General features: G+C 39.4%; 2 protein-coding genes across 3 annotated transcripts in view; both read right to left on the reverse strand.

Moving 5' to 3' along the window:
- The window catches only part of LOC116710526 (potassium voltage-gated channel subfamily B member 1), a 43,086-nt gene extending 37,125 nt beyond the window's left edge, over positions 1-5,961 (reverse strand). The window contains exons 1-2 of one of the 2 annotated variants that reach the window (XM_032549612.1): positions 5,611-5,961; positions 4,282-4,940 (exon numbers count right to left, since the gene is read on the reverse strand). In XM_032549612.1, coding sequence (XP_032405503.1) covers positions 4,282-4,836 — 555 coding nt within the window. In that variant the 5' untranslated portion in view covers positions 4,837-4,940; positions 5,611-5,961. Of the gene's footprint in view, positions 1-4,281; positions 4,947-5,610 lie in introns of both variants that reach the window. The other variant, XM_032549611.1, reaches the window with a different exon arrangement.
- A 2,019-nt stretch (positions 5,962-7,980) lies between these two features.
- On the reverse strand, positions 7,981-15,951 carry LOC116710528 (prostacyclin synthase-like). The gene is made up of 10 exons (XM_032549614.1): positions 15,823-15,951; positions 15,305-15,428; positions 14,571-14,746; positions 13,969-14,112; positions 13,375-13,502; positions 12,017-12,198; positions 10,474-10,627; positions 9,195-9,376; positions 8,354-8,505; positions 7,981-8,264 (listed from the first exon to the last, which is right to left on the reverse strand). The coding sequence occupies exons 1-10, from the start codon at positions 15,879-15,881 to the stop codon at positions 8,114-8,116; spliced, it is 1,452 nt and encodes a 483-aa protein (XP_032405505.1). The 5' UTR covers positions 15,882-15,951; the 3' UTR covers positions 7,981-8,113.
- Positions 15,952-17,478: the final 1,527 nt, after the last annotated feature.

A 17,478-nucleotide genomic window follows, 5' to 3' on the forward strand; every position in this document is an offset into this window, starting at 1 on the left:
GCTTTAATTTCTCCTCTTGTAGAACTAAGTCGGTGTGACTCCTGCAGACTTTGCCCTTCACCGCTGCCTAAAGACGGAGCGCCTTGGACTGAGCGCTGCAGCCCAAGAGCCTCACAAGGAAATCAGGGTTTGCAGATGTTTCATTACGCTCCCTTCCTTTAGGTCGGAGTCAAACATTATTGCGGCACAATCAAAAATTTAGCACCACTGAAATATAAATGAGACACAATCTGTGTTTGGGAAGAAACAATTTCACAGAGACAATTTTTCAATAAAGTGTAAAGAGCAAACTCTGTCTTAATGTGACATTTTTACTCTCACACTAAAGAATAAAATATTGGAGGAAAAAACAGCAGGCTTCTTTTTTTAAAACTTGTAAAAATGATTAAAGTTTATAAAACTGATTTAAAATCCTAGACCAGGTATTTGCCATGTAGCATCCTGAAAATACTTTTATAAGCAAACAGATTCAGGTGATGAATGAACAAACTAAAGAAGCATTTTGGATGATTAATTCTTGCATCATCAGGTGAAGACACCATCTTCCCTAAACTCCTGAAAACATTTTTTTTTACGTTGACCAAAGAATACAATCAATCAAAACATTTACTCTTCATTTGTTTTTATACATTTCAGACCATTCTTGAGCTCCAGCATATTATCAACGGCAAAATCAACTCTGCAGAAAAACATCATGGAATATTTCCAGCACAGTTCAAGTGTGTAATATAGTTAAACCTAATGGCACAGCCACGTTAGAGAGCAGAAATGAGCCGATGGTAAAATGCAGACTAATGAATGCGGTAAACCAAGAGGCACTTAATCAGGCTGAAATTTAGCTTGCAGACGAGAATAAATTCTTCCAAAAATTCAGCATAAATGTAAAATGAAGCAGAATCTAAATCTATTCAAAACAGAAAAGAAAAAAACAAATGTTTCTACTGCTTCTAAAAGAATAAAACACATTGACTATTAAAGAACAATCTAGAAGATGTGTGCTACATTTAGTAGCACTCAGCAACATGTACATACTGTATATTTGGGGTTGCTATGTTTAAGAACAACCAGCTGATTTTAGCTGGCTAATTAATCATGCTGTCTGTTCAGGTATCTTGCAGCTGAAACAATGTAAGAGTGGCGACGCCCCTTTAGCTTCCACACCGTGATTATCAATGTTTTTCACAACCAGAAATGTTCCCAAACAGCCAAATTTCTTTTCCTGTAACCAAGGAAACAAGGATAGGGGCCTTCCTTCAGCCACTGGCTCAGTAGTGCACAGCAACAGGTTGGGGAGGGGGAACTTCAGGACACATTTCCTGGCATCTCAATGAATGAGATTGAATCCTGTTTTAGACGTTTGTGTTGTTCATTATAAGAATATATCCAAGTTAGTGAAAGTGATAACTTACCATAAAAGCAGAGAGATGGTCTGAATCTCAATTATTGTGGCTTTATCCATGCGGACATGGTCATAGTGGGCTGTTTGAGTTTCTGCCTGCTTGGTAAGCTAATGTTCATGCTCCTCTGCTGCCAAAGATCAGGCCCTGCAGTGTTTACTATGATGCTGCATGACTTTAAGCAACGTGGCCGAATATTGAAGAAAAAATGATTGCCAGTCTCTGCAACACAAGGTCAGACATGGATCAGAGTCTTTAAATAGACGAGTAACATTAATTATGTAGCAACTCCTGTTCAAAGAAGTGTTTGAAACTTCCTCGAGTAACGATTTGACCATCACAGCTCAAAATACACGTCTTGCCTTTCCACACAGGAGGTCTTTTTAATGCGTCTCACAGACTGACCCCGTCCTCCACGGGGTCTATTCAAAGGAAATTTAAAAATGGATTAAATCTGGACAGAATTTATACACTTTTTCTTGTTTTTTTATTTATTTCTGTTTTATCGGTACTTGATCCAGATATACTTCAACGATGCAGATTTTTCCTTTAGCGATTTCTAACAAACCTGTGATGCCTTCTCAGAACAGCTGGGATTAAATCACACACCGCTGATTTCTCAATGCAGTTTGTTTGACTCCTTAACTCAGGCATCATTAATCCCCACACAAATATGCTGCTAATGAACAGGCAGCAATCCACGTGTAGTGAACAACGACCAGGTTGAATCTTTAACTGCTTTCTTCATTTAAACGTGTTGTTAACATGGCAGCCCTCATTGATCCAACAACGTGACGCTCTTTTCTTCCTGGACTGTGAGTTATGAGCCTCTTAATGAGTTGGGTGATTGAGTACTGAGCTGGAAATGAGACAGAGGTGGCAAATGAAGCCAAGAGGGCAGAGTGTGAGGAAAAGGGAGTGGGTGGGTGGGTGTGATGCGAAGGGCTAAAAATACATATTTTGCACAGGAAGGTTCTCTAACAGTAAGTGACAAGACTCCTTCCTGTTCTGTTTGCTGTTGCCCGGAAAACAAATAGTCATTAATTATCTCCTGTTATCTACACGCTAACAGCAGCGGAGTGGTTATTGTGCGACTGAAACCAATAAAGGGAAACAAAGACTGGTGTCATGTGTTTCAAATAACAAAAACCCACCAAGAACAAAAAAATTCATTAGTGCTCCAGGAAGACATCAACATGGAGCAGCTCTTTGAAGATTGCATACAGTTAATTTTGTGTCACTGATTCATCGATTAGAGAGAACAAAATGAACCTCTGGAGTGCTGCTGTTCGATACCAGCCGGTGAGTAGACTATATATGGGTTTATTTTACAGACGGCTTTAATATTCGCTTTTTTCTTCTCCCTAAATTACATCTACTGACAGGAAAAGATTTAACGCAGCAGCTTAGTTTAAAGAGAAGCCCAGAATCTTTACTGTTTGTCATCTAAATTAAAAAACATTCAGTAAAGACCTAAAAATGGAGAAGTCATTCATTCAGTCTTACTGTGTCTTGCAAAAGTATTCATGTCTCTTGAGCCTTTATAAATTTAGCTGTATTGTATTTTGGGGGAGATTGTATGAGTTTTACCAACACAAGAAAGAGCAAAATTATGTATCTGGAAAAAGAAATATGACATTGGTTTCAATTTTTTTTGACAAATAAAATCCTTGGAAATGTGGGGTACATTTGTAGTCACCCCTTCTACTCTGACACCCATAAATAAAAACCCAGAGGAGGAGTTCAGAACTGTTAACATACAGTAGCTTCACAGTAGGATTTAGGATGTTGGATTTAACTGGAACGTTCTAACACATGAACATGATCTCAGGCATCCTACTGGTGCAACTGACTCTTTACTCTCATATCTGGCTGCAGAAACAAAACTCTAGACTGGAATATATATATATTATAAAGAAAACGTTTTGTCCCTTCAGCTTTCATCGCATTGAACAAACTCCTGTGAAGATCCACTCCTCTGTGTTTCTTATGATGTGTTCAAGGAGACGCATAAGAGAAGGAAGACAAAGAGAGGGAAGGCTGTATTATCTATCTATCTATCTATCTATCTATCTATCTATCTATCTATCTATCTATCTATCTATCTATCTATCTATCTATCTGTCTGTCTGTCTGTCTGTCTGTCTGTCTGTCTGTCTGTCTGTCTGTCTGTCTGTCTGTCTGTCTGTCTGTCTGTCTGTCTGTCTGTCTGTCTGTCTGTCTGTCTGTCTGTCTGTCTGTCTGTCTGTCTGTCTGTCATTTTAGTGCCACTTTGTATTTGGCTGTATTTGGTCAGATCACCTTCTTCTGCATGTTTGGAAATTACTTTTTTTCTTTCAGTCTTCTGTATTGGTAAGATTTGTTGATAGTTCCTCCAAATCTGAGATTTATATCCATGCAGTTCCTCAAACGTCACCATCAGCCTAGTTGCCAGCTGTCTCTGACTGCTGGGCGGGCATGTCTGTGGATCTGACGTTGTGCCAAACTTTATGTTTCCAGTTGATGGGTTTGGAAGGTGAGTTGTGCAAAACTTGGAATATTGTTTTATAACCTAAACCAGCTTTAAACTCATAGACAACTTGATCCCTGATGATATTAACTCCTGTTATTTACCAAAACAGCTGCTTTTACACTGCTGGATTCTGGAGGTAGTTAGTTGCATTTTATTTTATTTAGTAATATCAGAGTAAGAGGGGTTGGAGGGTGGGAGACACGCTTTTTGTTGACTGAATTAAAAAAACTGTACTTCAGTTTCCTTTAATTTTATGAGTCTGTCCCTTGTGCTGCTCCTCAAAATAAAAAAGAACTTAGAAATTAGGAGGTGCTGAATACTTTTGCAAAACACAGCGAGCAACAAAAGCCTGCACACTTGAAGTTAGTTTACCTTAGCAGCAAACGATGAGCTGGGCTTCTCCAACAGGTCCCAGAGCTTCTTCCTCTTCTCGGAGCAGCATGTGGTGGTGAACTCCTCTCCGTCCCGCTCCCTCATGTTCTCGGCCTCCCTCTTCAGCTCCTCGTTCATCTGCTCCTTCTTCTGGTGATACCGGGCCTGGCAGCAGGACTCCAGGTAGATCTCGTCGATGCCCCAAAAGTCCAGCTCCTGGCTGAAGGAGAGGGCGCACATCTCCTCCATCATGTGCAGCTTCCCGGTGCGGTAGAAGTTCAGGATGGAGGTGAAGGCGCCAGGGTGCCGGTCGAAAAAATACTCGCTGTTGTCCAGGCTGTAGTCGTCACATATCTCCATGAGGGACTCGTGCGTGTTGCAGTCCCGCAGCTTGCCAAGCCGTGTGCGGGGCAGCCTATCCAGGGTCCTCCAGAGGACTTCGTGGAGAAGTCCCCCGACATTGAGTCTCACCCGGCGGGAGTGTGTCTTGGTCCGGATGATGTCTATGGTGTCCGGAGGCAGCGTGGTGGTCAACCGGGAGCCGGTTTTGATCATCTTCGCTCAGCTCAGTTGGACACTTGGAGAGCCTGGAAGACGCAGTCTGGGAGATTAAGGAGACATGATCCTGGAGATGACCGCATCAGGACCCCGCTTCGTTTCTTGTGCTTTGAAAAACAAGAGGAAGAAATTTTTTTTTAATTATTCAGCGCCTGCTCAGCGGCCACCGCCGGTGTCCTACAGCAGCAATGTCAGGTGGTTTATCCACTCATCAGAGAACCAAATAGATATTTTAATCAGCTTTAAGAGGCACAGCCGATTTTCTTGCTGACACGGGAGGTGGACAGCCGGGCCAATGATAAACTGGACTCAGAGTGGGATCGCTGTCCGGTGCTGAACATCCCCCCCAATCTGCCACCCCCGCCGGTCGGGTGCTGTCCGAGGTGCTGAAAGGTGTCAGTCCGGGTGGAAAAGCGTCCGGTTCCGGTCTAAGCTCGTCATATCATAAAGCTATGAAGTTATGTGAATACAGAGATGAGCTGTTCTCGTATTAAGCCGAGCTAATACTGACACCGATTATCAACTTTGATTAAGAGCCCATAACACGCCGGGTTATCCCCCTAAGTAGAACCAGATGGACCTTGGGTAGATATCACACTTTTTTCCACCACGCTTATCCAAGCTTACATTGGCTCTTGCAAACATTGCGAGGGGAACAATAAACTTTTATGAGCGCAATAGGAAAATAAAATCAGCTCCAACGCCCCCATATTAAACAAACTAACAACGCAATATCTTAAAACACAGTCAATAAATAAGCATCATACTTACGCGTCTTCTTTATGTGACGATTCACCTCATGAAGCGAAATCAGCATCGTTTCGTTTGTAGGAGCGCTACAACTTGTTAAGCCTGCCACACTCTCCTTCGCTCTGCCTGGAGTCGAGAGATGCATCATCAGCCGCGCTCAGACATGATGGAAAACACAATGCCAATACAAAAAAAATAAATAAATAACAACGATAATAAAAGTAAAAAAATAACAGCGCCAAGAAGACTCTGTCTGCCTCTCGCAGCACTTCTGGAGTGAATCAACAAGTAGACTGCAGAGTGGAAGCGGGGATCCTGTCTGAATCTCGCCTCTGAACAGCTTCCTGGCAGCGCTGAGTGGCTGTGACTGTGGACGGGATGCTGCTGGGGCTGATTTCACTCAGGCTCCTCCAGCGGCGCAGTCAGTGTGAAGTTAACCCTCACAGCGCCACAGCGTCGCGACTGATTGCGCTTTGTTACTTCGCTACTGGACATAATTGGAGAGGATTTTGATTTTGCCATCGCGTTATGCTTCCAAGGAGTTTAGAAGTGACGTCTTACGTAAGGAAAGAGGGATAAAATAAAATCCTACTCACCTAACCTAATTGTATTTGATGGGGATCGTATGAAACACAAAAAAGTAGTGCATAATTGTCATGTGCAATAAAATTGATAGATTGTTGGATTAACATCCATTGCAACCTTTAAAGTGACATTGTTAGGAAATAAGTCCTATCAAGACTTGGCGTCCACCTAAACTAATATGGAGAGCATTCATCAGTGAACAACCAGAAGGCCCATAAGACTCTAAGGAAGCTACAGAAATGAACAGTTCAGTCAATCTGTTTTTACACAATCATAACACAGGACCTGTGTCCTGTGTTAGTGCATCTCTGACGGTTTCACATTAAACTTAGACTGTTTTTTAGGTAGATTTGTGGTTTGGTTTCGAATGTGTTATGATCTTGTTTATTTTTTATTAATTTTTTTGTATGAACAAACACTAATACCTGACAAAATAGGTCAACAACTAGTCACAAATCTGATCTTTTTGAACAACTCAAATGTAAAAGGAAGCAGTTACCAGTTTGCCATCATAACCAATATGATGGGTTATGATGGGTTAGAAATAACCCATATTTCTAATTCAGAAATATGGGTTATGACGGCCAAAAATGAATATTTTGGTCCTTTGTGCAAAATGCCATGTGTGTCAGAAAACAAGAACGCACATCTTCACAGAGAAACATGATGGCAGCATCATGTTGTGAGGTTGATTTTATTGATTTTATTACCAGAGGCAGAAAAGCTGGTCAGAGTTCATGGGCCAATGGACAGAGGTAAATACTGGAATACTGAATAAAAAAATACATAAATTGGTCAGAGACTGCAAAGAATTTAGATTAGTGATGGAGGTCACACTTCCAGTAGACCAACAACCCGAAACATTCAGCCATAGTTACAATGGGATGGTTTATACTCATGCGTTAGAATGGCCCAGTCAAAGTCCAGACCCAAATCCCATTAGGAATCCGTGGCATTACTTTGAAACTACTGTTCAGAGAAGCTCTCTGTCCAGTCTGATGTAGCTTAAGTTATTTTTATAAGACAAATTGTCAAACATTCTGTCTCTACATGCATAAAGTTGGTAGAAACATAAAAGACTTGTGGTTCTACAACAGAGACGTCCAAAGTCACTTCTCAAGGCGTGGTATCCTGCATGTTCTAGATGTCTTTCTGATCCAACAAAAATAAGTAAAATTCATAATTTATCTGGCCTCGGCAGAACGACAAACGGTGAACAGCTAATTCAGACATTTGACTCAGCTGTGTTGAAGGATGGACACATCTAAAATATTAAGGACTCCAGCCCTTGGAAATATCTAATCTACAAAAGAACGACAGAGAGAGGGCTGCACGCATAGTTAAAGCCAGACTTTTAAGGTTTTAATTGGAAAATATTTGGTCAACCTTGCATTCTTTAAGATCTGTGATATAAAATCTCAAGAGTTCAACAGGTATGCGTACAATTGCAAGGCACTGCATGTGTTTTTTTATAGTTCTTTCAATGCTTCTGCTATGAGTTGTACTCTGTGATAGATACTCTCCTGTGAGTAAGAGGGACGAGTTGGAGCATAAACTGAAACGTTCCACTCAGATTCACTCTGCAAACAGCAGGCCTGTTTCTGCCGGTACCAGATCAGCTCTGTTTACTAGACAAGCGCCGCCCTCATTAAACTCACTCTGTAGTCAACATGAAGAACTCCCCAGCTTCCTAAAACAGTGAGCAGCAAATCACTGCAATTTTACTTTGTTACATTTTTATTGTTTTGTTTGCTTACAAAGGCAGACTAAAATATTTGAAGCACCAACAAAAGAATATTCACAAAGTTCAGCAAACACATTACTCATTTTTATTGATAGAAAAAATAATGTTCTTATAAACACATACAACAATAAATACAAACGTACAAAAATTATATTGACAATATTAACAATGATTTCGCGATGAAATGTTTAAAATTTAAGGCATTGCTCTTGGCTTATATCTGACAAGCAGGTCTCCCTGAGGCTGCAGCATCCCAAATCCGTAACGGCTGGCATCTTTCTCCGGGAGCTGATCGTTGGAGTCACAGAGCTCCAGGTCGTAGCTGGTCAGCAACACGTAAACAAATCTGAATCGTGAACACAGGCGAGAAACATAATTAGAACTTTCGACTTCAAAGCTGCAATTATTCTGATGAAATATGTGCAGGGCGCTCACTTTCTGATGGTATTGATGGCAAACTGCCTCCCCACGCAGCCATTGGTCCCTGCACCCCAGGGCATGGTGTAATATTTCAGCTTCTTTCCTCCTTTGTAAAAGTCCTTCTTCACTGATCCATCTTCATTCAGGAAACGGTTGAACTGGAATTTCTAGAGGGGTAACAAAGCAAAAATAAGATGCAAGAAATCACAAAAAAATTAAAGTATGACTAAATGTGATGTTTGACAGTGGATATACAGCTCTGGAAAAAATTAAGAGACCACTCAAAAATGATCAGTTTCTCTGGTTTTACTTTTTATAGATATATGTTTGAGTAAAATTAACATAGTTCTTCTATTATATGAACTACTGACAACATGACTCCAAAATTCCAACCAAAAGTTGGAAATGGGAAAATGAGAAATGGTCAAAATAATGAAAAAGATGCAGTGCTTTAATACCTCAAATAATGCAAAAAAAAAAAAAAGAAACAGTTCATGTTCATTTAGAAACAACAACATTGATGTATTAACTCAGGAAGAGTTCAGAAATCAGTACTTTGTGGAACAACCCGGAGGTTTTCAATGGGGGTCAGTGCAACGGGCTCTTACATATTTTCTGTATATATTTTCAAAGCAGACTTGCAGTGTCCTTCCCACGCCTATTAGCTCTGTTTCTGTTCTCATGCTCTGATAATCCCTGAGTAGCCCAGAGCTCTGGATCTGACCTCTCACTGGGCCGTTCAGGGTCAGCTTTGTGTGGCCGCTTATTCCCACCTTACATAAACCACTCTTGATATCAATTATCGTAAAACTTGCCTCCAACTAGTGGAGGAAGAAGAAAGAAGCTGGAAACAAACCTGTGGCTCGGGGTGGACCTCTGGGTCCATCTGAGGGCTGACAAAGGGAAACAAACACAGCCGGTCTCCTTTTCTCAGCAGGTAATCCCCACCATCAGCCATGTGGAGGGTCTTGTCCCGCACTACCTCTCTTGTTATGAAGGGGGCAGCAGTGAGTCTAAGAGTCTCTTCCAAGACACTGTCTAAAAATAATCAAAACGAAAACAAAAAATCACAATGACTGTGCGAACGAACAGACATATTTATGTATTTTTAATCTTTTACAATGAATATTTGCAACTAAATCAATGGATTTTGCTATTTTTCAGCTGCAACACACAGTTAGCATGTTATATGTATTTATATGTAAATGCTATAACAGTAATCAGCAAACGTATTGTTACCCTTTTCACATTTTAATGTTTAAACCACTAACATTTTCAAAGATGGTACATGTATCCTGTCTGTATCAGTTTTAAAACATTTAGAGACTGAAAGTCCATTTTTCTTTTACGAGCTCAGTCAGACTGGTCGGAGTGCATCTGTGAAGATCAATTTTCAGCTCTTACATGAACATGCTTCGATCCCATTTTACACCAGGCTGTACGTTCATGATATCTGTGCTGATAGAAGGTAAGCCTCCAATCTTCTGCAGCGCCTAACATGTTTTCTTCCAGACCTGCCCTGTTATTAGCTCCATCTATCTTCTCATGAACTCCGATCAGTTTCCTGTCTATGCTAAAGAAAAGCATCACCACAGCATTTTGCTGACACCGCCATTTTGTTTCACAGTGGGATGGTGTGTTTTTATGCAGGTCTGGAAGTTTAATTTTAGTCTCATCACCTTCTTCTATGTATGCTGGGTCTCCTTCACTGCTTGTGACAGACTGCAACAGGGATTTTCTTTCTTTTTTTTTTTTTACAATCATGCCATTTTTTCATAAAAGCCAGATTTGTGGAGGGCATGAATAATAGATGTTCTATAAACAGATTCTCCCAACCTGAGCTGTTGATTTTTGCAGGTCAGCAGGAATCTATTGTGGGGTAAAAGGGACTGAATATGAATGAATAGCACATTTTGGCATCCTGCATGATTTTGCTTCTTCCTCACAAATATGCACTACTCTGTGTTGGTCTGTCAAATAATGTGCCAATAAAACATATTCACGTTTTGTTGCTGTAAACATAAAAAATGAAAAGCTCCTAGTGGTATTAATACTTTTTAATTATTCTAAAAATACATCCAAAGTAACGCAGATAAATGCTAATCTGGTAACAAAAACAACAATAAAGCCCTCACCAAACACTGGGGTCTTCGTGGATTTGTCCATGAGAGGAGTCCCTGAACTCGCCATCTGTGAAATCTGGCCAAACTCTCTCTTCACTGCCGTCAGGGCTTCAGGGTTTGTCAACAAGTAGCCCAAAAGCCAAAATGCAGCAGGACCGACATTTCCCTGGAAACACACAGATGGAAAAAAAACCCTCACATGAGCATGGTGTGATAAGATCCCCCACTCTGGTGTTGCATAGTGACGGCGCAGGTGGCTGTTTGTTAACGGCAAATAAAAAAATCACGTGACATCCACAGATCTAAAATCTACCTTCTGGTTGGAGTTGTGACAGAACACAGCCTTTATTTAAATTTAGTTTTTTTTTTTGTAATTACATGAAAAGCCTAATGATTTTTTTTATTTAGTGCTGGAAGACAGATAAGAACGGTTTCCTCTCATGTGTCTGGGAAGAGGAGAGCCATGCTCTGGTTTGTCTCACTTCTGGCAAAGCCCAGTGCAGTAATGGTTTACTTAAAAAGGAAAGCCAGTGGAAACCTGAGGTCCCCTGCCATCTGCCTGCATTCAAGGGCAGGACGATCAGCGCTACAGCAAAGCTTGTGACTAAAATACACACGCTAGAAAACAGAACTGTAGCAGAAAATATAATCACTTTTTCATTTATCAGTATTTCTCGTAGTAGAAATTTCACATGGACATACAAAAAGAAAGATTAAAATAGGAAACATCTCTCTCTGTCATGATTTAGTGTATTTTAATTATATATTTTTTTTGTCTAAAAAGCTAATTCATGTGTATTTATGCTTTGGAAACAAATAGAGCTGCAGCTGTACCAATAAGTTTTCTCTTGACTAAACACTGATTTCTGGTTGTTTTTGAGGTCTGAACTGCAAATTCTATTATTGTTTTTTTTAATGACCATCATATAAAAAAGGAAAAGGTTTTTCAGTAGAGTTGCATCAGAGAAAAACAGCTTCTGGAGCAGACTGTCTATGTTTCATCATGATTTAAAACAGAAAAAAAACCCACCAGGAACATCTTTAATGTTACATATCACAGTGTGAAAAATGTGCATTCTTCTAAATTATTCTTCCATTCTCATGTCAAAATGTTTAAGTAGAGATGCACAAGAGATCAGAATCAACGTGGCTGATACGTTTATAGATCAGAGAAAGTGGGAGATCTTCAATCTGATACATGTATTGAAAAGGAAAATTTAATTTGTCTATATTTGAACAATCAGGGATGATTAAGAGAGTCTGCTCTAGAAGCTGATTTTCCTCAACACTGGCATCAAGTGCCAACAGTTTTGTCCTGTATCAAAAGACAACAGCATCACCATGTGACTAAAAGGGAAACTGCATCTCCTTTTCATTTTGAGAGTCACTTTCTCTGGAGACAACAAGCAGAATACATAATAAAACTCTAATAAAGACAGGGTTATGTCATGTTAATGTGACAGAGCAGCAAGCTTTTCTAACTTACAGACATAATCACAGTCAGAAATCCAGGCTTTGTTTTCACTGAAAGCCAATCCCACATGAGCTGACTCACCTGCGTGGCCCAGAGTTGCATCAGGACGGCCCTTCTTTGCATCTCTTCGTCCACGCCGTCCTCTTTCAGGAGCTGCCTGTAGGCATGGAGCCAGGGGCTTGACCCAGAGTCTTCTGTGAGACCTGCTGGAGCCAGCAGCTCCCAGAGCTTTCTCTGAATGCTCTGTGCAGTCCTCTTCTCCTCTGTCACACACAGATAAACAGAGCAAAAGTGAGCATGTGAGTAAGTCACAGAAAAAAAAATATATATATATCAAAATGAAAAACATAAGCAGTCCGATTCATTGACATTGTCATGTTTTACTGCAGTGAGGGTGGATGGATGACGGAAATCTCCAAAATAAAAAAGGGGATGAGAAGAAACAACAGCAGAGGGATTTATGTGTTTGTTTTGATAGATACGAGTTACATCACTGTTAGTGGAGCAAAATTAGTCACACAGGACTCAGACACTATGTAAGCAGCTGAGTAAGAGCAGCTCCCCATAACTACCTCTAAACAAATGTAAGACTATATTTTGATGATGTCAAACTACATTAACTAGTGACAGACGTAAAAACCAAAAAAACTACATTTACTCATTACTGGTAAAACTCCTCCTTTATTGACTTAGCTTTACCAAACTTAATCTCTCTTGCCCTTTTTCCACATTTTCTCACCCTGCAACCACAAATTTCCATTTATTTCATTGAGATTACGTTTGCTAAAGAACTTTAGTGATCTAAAAGCATTATGACAAACAGGGAACACAGCAAACAACTCATGGATAAACTTGTGAAGAAGTGTAAACAAAAGCTAGGCCAATAAGGCAACATCGCAATTTCAGAGATCAGAGAAAGTTTAATAATCCACAACCTTAAAATGTAAAGATTAGGCACAAATGCACTCCTATCAAGACATGAACAGAAAGCCGAGGAGAGAGCATTAATAAGAGAAGCTCCTAAAATGGTTACATTGGAGGAGCTGCAGAAATGCTCAGCTTAGGTGAGAAAATTTGCTGACAGGACAACTAAGAGTCACACATGAAACAAATCTGACCTTTATTAAGTAAAGGTCACATTCTAATGTTTAATGCTTAATGTTTAACATTAGACTGTTAAACATGTCTAATGTTTTTGCCATGCATGTGCAAAACTGGTACAGACTAATTATAATCATTTTCCCTCTTCTTCATAATGATGGCTTAACTCTTGGCTTACCACAAAAAACATCCCAATTAAATTTACATCAAAGTTTGAGGTTCCAATGTGGCAACATTTGAAACAATTCAAAGCTTATGAATACTTTTTGTGAAGCATCTAATTTCCTTGAGTTAAATGTTTCAGAAGCTTCTCAAAGAGATCCAGCCTGTCTCTGTACCTTTCCTCAGAGTCCCTCTCGCCAGACTGCATAGGACGCCATCGAGCTTCTTATATTCCTCATAAACTCTTGAGGGATCTGTGCTGTTGTTGTTTTGTTCTCCTCCAAACAGCGTCAGGTAACCCGCCCTGCAGAGAGAAAAGAAAAAAAAAAGATGAAGAATGATTAAGTCAATGAATGCTACACTCATTCTGTTGATGAACAGATAAACAGCCCAGACAGTTTTTCATTTTAAAAGCCCACAACGCATATCATTTGAATTTTTCCACTCGCACGCCTCGTCGATGTGCGGGATCTCCAAATTGTAGACACAAATGTATAAAAGGAAACAATCGCAAACTGTTTCATGTGACCCTCTCCCTCTTTAGCTTACTTAACAGTTGTAGTAAAGTTACAGTTTGAAACATATCGTCCATCTGCCAAGATTGTTAAGCCGGAAAGGTGACCTCAATGCGTTTCTCCAGCAATGCTTACAAACAGAAAACCTCCAAATGAAGTAGTGTGTAAACTGTTTACCTAAAGGGTCTTTAGTCACATTCCTGTTACAACAGCCAAGAGTATTTGAGTGTGGGAAGACGTTCTTTTTTTTCATACTTAAAGAGTAAGCTGTAGGAGAGGTGGAACAAGCCCTCCTCCTTCCAGTTCCTCTGGTTGAGCGGCATTTCGGTTTTCAGCAAGGTCTCCAGGTTTCGACTCATAGTGCTGTTGAGCGTTGATAAACTCCCTCCCATAAAGTGCCTGCAGACACAAAATGTTTAAGAGGAGAGCAGAAAAGGTCAATTGCAGGGAATCTTGTAAAAATGTTGAAAACAACAACAATAATAATAATAATAATAATACAGACCTTTGGGCACTTAAATAACTTAAAAACAACATTATATGTAGGAGAAAACATAAGATACAGAAACCACAGACTGATAGTAAAGCTAAAAAGCATAATTAGGGAGTTGCTGACTGGACATATTAGGCAAGAGGCAAGTGCAAGAAGCCAAAGAGCTCTTCCTCAAAAATACTTTCTTTATGTTTAATTCCCTTCAGAAAGAGACTTAAAATTCACAAGAAAATATTTCTGTTCTTCAATAAAAAGAGAACTGGATAATGACAAAAGGAGAAAAACAAAAATAGAAAGCAGATAAAGAGGAATAACCACAGCGATGAAAAGACGACATAAATGGCTTGAGCCATTAAATAATGACCTTTTCATCATCGCCTTGGCTTTCTCTGGCTGGTGAAGAGGGAGCCGCAGGTTAAAAATACGCTCCATGAGCACCTGAGCGTAGCGCCCGAAGTCCAGCGAATCTGGGTCATTGATGACTTCATCGTAAGAGTGTGGATCCAGCAGCAAGGTCACATAGCGGCCTGCAGCACGCACCTATGCATCCAGAGAAGTAAGAATGGATGAGAAGATTTTAAAGTTCTCATTAAAAATACATCTTGTGACACTTGGTTTTTATGGTTACTTTAGGGAATTTAAAAAAAAAAAAAAAATTGATTGAACACTAAAGGTTCCTCTGGGTTAATTACATTTTGTTACAAAAATATAAAATGTGTTCTACAATAATCTGGAGTAAAGTCCTCTGGAAAATTGGTCTCTCCCAGGGTAGATTTTAAATGACAGAAACAGAAAGCAAAAACATTCAGAGAAAACATGATCAACATTCACTTCTCTATGTAAGGACTCTAAACTCGCCCATAGCTGCAGGTTTTTCAAGATCAACAGGAGTGAACCTCATCTTCAAAATGATCTACAGTGAGTGAGTAAAAACAAAATAAAATCTGCCACAAAGAACTTGTGGTGAGTATTTCAATACTTCCTCGGTTAATTTCATGCAGCTGAACTTAGATTTCTCTCCAGATAAAGAACAACTTTCACATCCAGTTGTTACTTTACAGTAGACGGTATTTGAGGAGTTTAAAACTCCTTACTTACCGTGAATATGTTGCCATGTTTCAGCTTCATTCGGGTTATGAACTTGGATGCATCTTTTCCAAACTCAAGTGCATGACCCAACCATGGGATTAGTCCTCTGTCCAGAGGCGGCTCGGTTTTGTATCTAAAGGAAAGGAAATTAAGAACAAAAGACACATCGTACACATGAGTTCATATTTGGAAAAAAATATCAAAGCGCATTTTGTTATGTTGTTTCTATCGTTATAAGAGATGTGATTCAAACCACATACTTTTGTATTAGTAGATAATAATTATGCCTAATTACAACAACAAAACAAGAATAAAAGCTTGAGGCAAAAGGCATTTTGAATTCGATTCTGTCTGTATTTCTTAAATTTGAACTTCATAGTTTAATTTATATGAGATAGATCCTCCATTTTATAGCTTGTTACAATTTCCCTTTCGTGTGTAACACAGACATTTTTCTGCACTCATCAAATCGTTGCAATAAAGTCTTCTTTGTAGTTGTTCATCGTCATGAGCTCAGACTGACTTACCTCCAGCGGTGTGTGAGGAGAAAACACAGCAGAACCAGCACAGGGAATATCCAGATCATCTTTGCTCAACTTTCTCCTCCGCGGAGTCGCGATGCTCCCACCAGCGTCTCGCTGGCTTTTATACTCTCGCGCAGGCGCAGTTGCTCAATAGCGCGCTCGAGCCGCTGAACACGTTTTTCCTCTAGTTTTACTTTCAAGAGAAATACCGAAAAAAGGGCAGACTTCCTGAATTAATTTGTTAACGTTTTGTATGTCATTAAAAGAAGAAAATAAAGTAGATTATTTAAAATGAATTGCTCCACCACGGAGTGTTTTCTTCAGAGGTAGATATTTTTCAGTAGAATTTGCATTTGTGATTAGGGTTTGTGTTCCTTCTCCAAAGGAAATGCTTTGGACAAGAACTGGAAAAATTATGTTTTTTTTTTTAACTGCTGGGAATATCCCTTTGAAGAACAATTCCTGTTACTGTTCACGTATTCTACTGTTCGATATCTGAGTCACAACACTTGTGCTTAGTTTTTATTAGATCAGCACCTACAATAATGAATGGATATACGGGCAAAAAAGGGCAACTGCGTTTCCTCCTATGGTAGCGTTGTAAAATATCCCTCAGGGCAAACAATGCATGAATGGATGGATAGGTGGGTGGATGGGTAGGTAGACAGACAGATAGTAAAACAAATGTTGTGTTTAAGTGTTGTTCTCTCTGCTAAACTTCCATAAAAGTTACAATTATTCAGTCTCTTTAGCAGGAGGCTGCTGTTTGTAGATCCCAAGATTACATTTTAGGCTTTAAGGCTTCACTTAGTATTTGGATGCCTGTTGAATCACCCTCTCCCCTATAATGTTAACTCTCACTGCCGCAGTTAGTTGAACACAAAACTAATGAGGTTTGTAACATATTTTACTAGAAGGTTTGGATGAATGCCGGACAGAGACTAAGCCAAAGAGCTGCAGCTTACATCAGACAGCTTATTAGTTTATGCTTCCTGGCAGTTTTACATGATTTACAAAACATTGCTGAGATTCTTATGAATACTTGTGTTGTATGTTGAAATAAAAATAAAATTACAGGGAAAAAATGCTTAGCCTAAATCCGGTTACACTTTGACTAAATATCTAAATCAGATTTACGCAGAATTGCCCTTTAGTCATGTTTTTATGGATTCTGATTGTACGGATGTTTCTGTCTCAAAGTTTTGGGCTGTACTAATGTACAATTTAAATTGTGTTTAAATTGTGTGGTGTCTCATCAGTGTTGCTACATTCATCTCCTTCACTATTGGAGATGAGTCTCTCTTCGTTATTGCTGATGTAACAAGGTGTCGGCCAGTTATAAAACAATGACATGTCTGTTTTTAAATAAAAATTGCAGTCAGTAGACTAGAACTTAATCTTGAGAACTAATATTTGCATTTCATTTCTATTCTAGCACAAAAAAACTATACATGCTATTTCCTATTTTAGATAAGTAAGGATTACCTTTTTTTTCTCTTTATTATGTAACAGTAATAAAAAAAAAATTAATTCAGAATTAATTTCCTTACGTTTTTGTCATCTTTAAACTGTATGACTTCCATAAGGATTTCTTCTACACATTTCTCACAATAGCATGCTGGTATTCTGACCCATTCCTCCTGACAGAACTGGTGTAAA

The sequence above is a fragment of the Xiphophorus hellerii genome, chromosome 20 (genome assembly GCF_003331165.1).
Source record: "Xiphophorus hellerii strain 12219 chromosome 20, Xiphophorus_hellerii-4.1, whole genome shotgun sequence".
In the NCBI taxonomy this organism is placed as follows: Eukaryota; Metazoa; Chordata; class Actinopteri; order Cyprinodontiformes; family Poeciliidae; genus Xiphophorus; species Xiphophorus hellerii.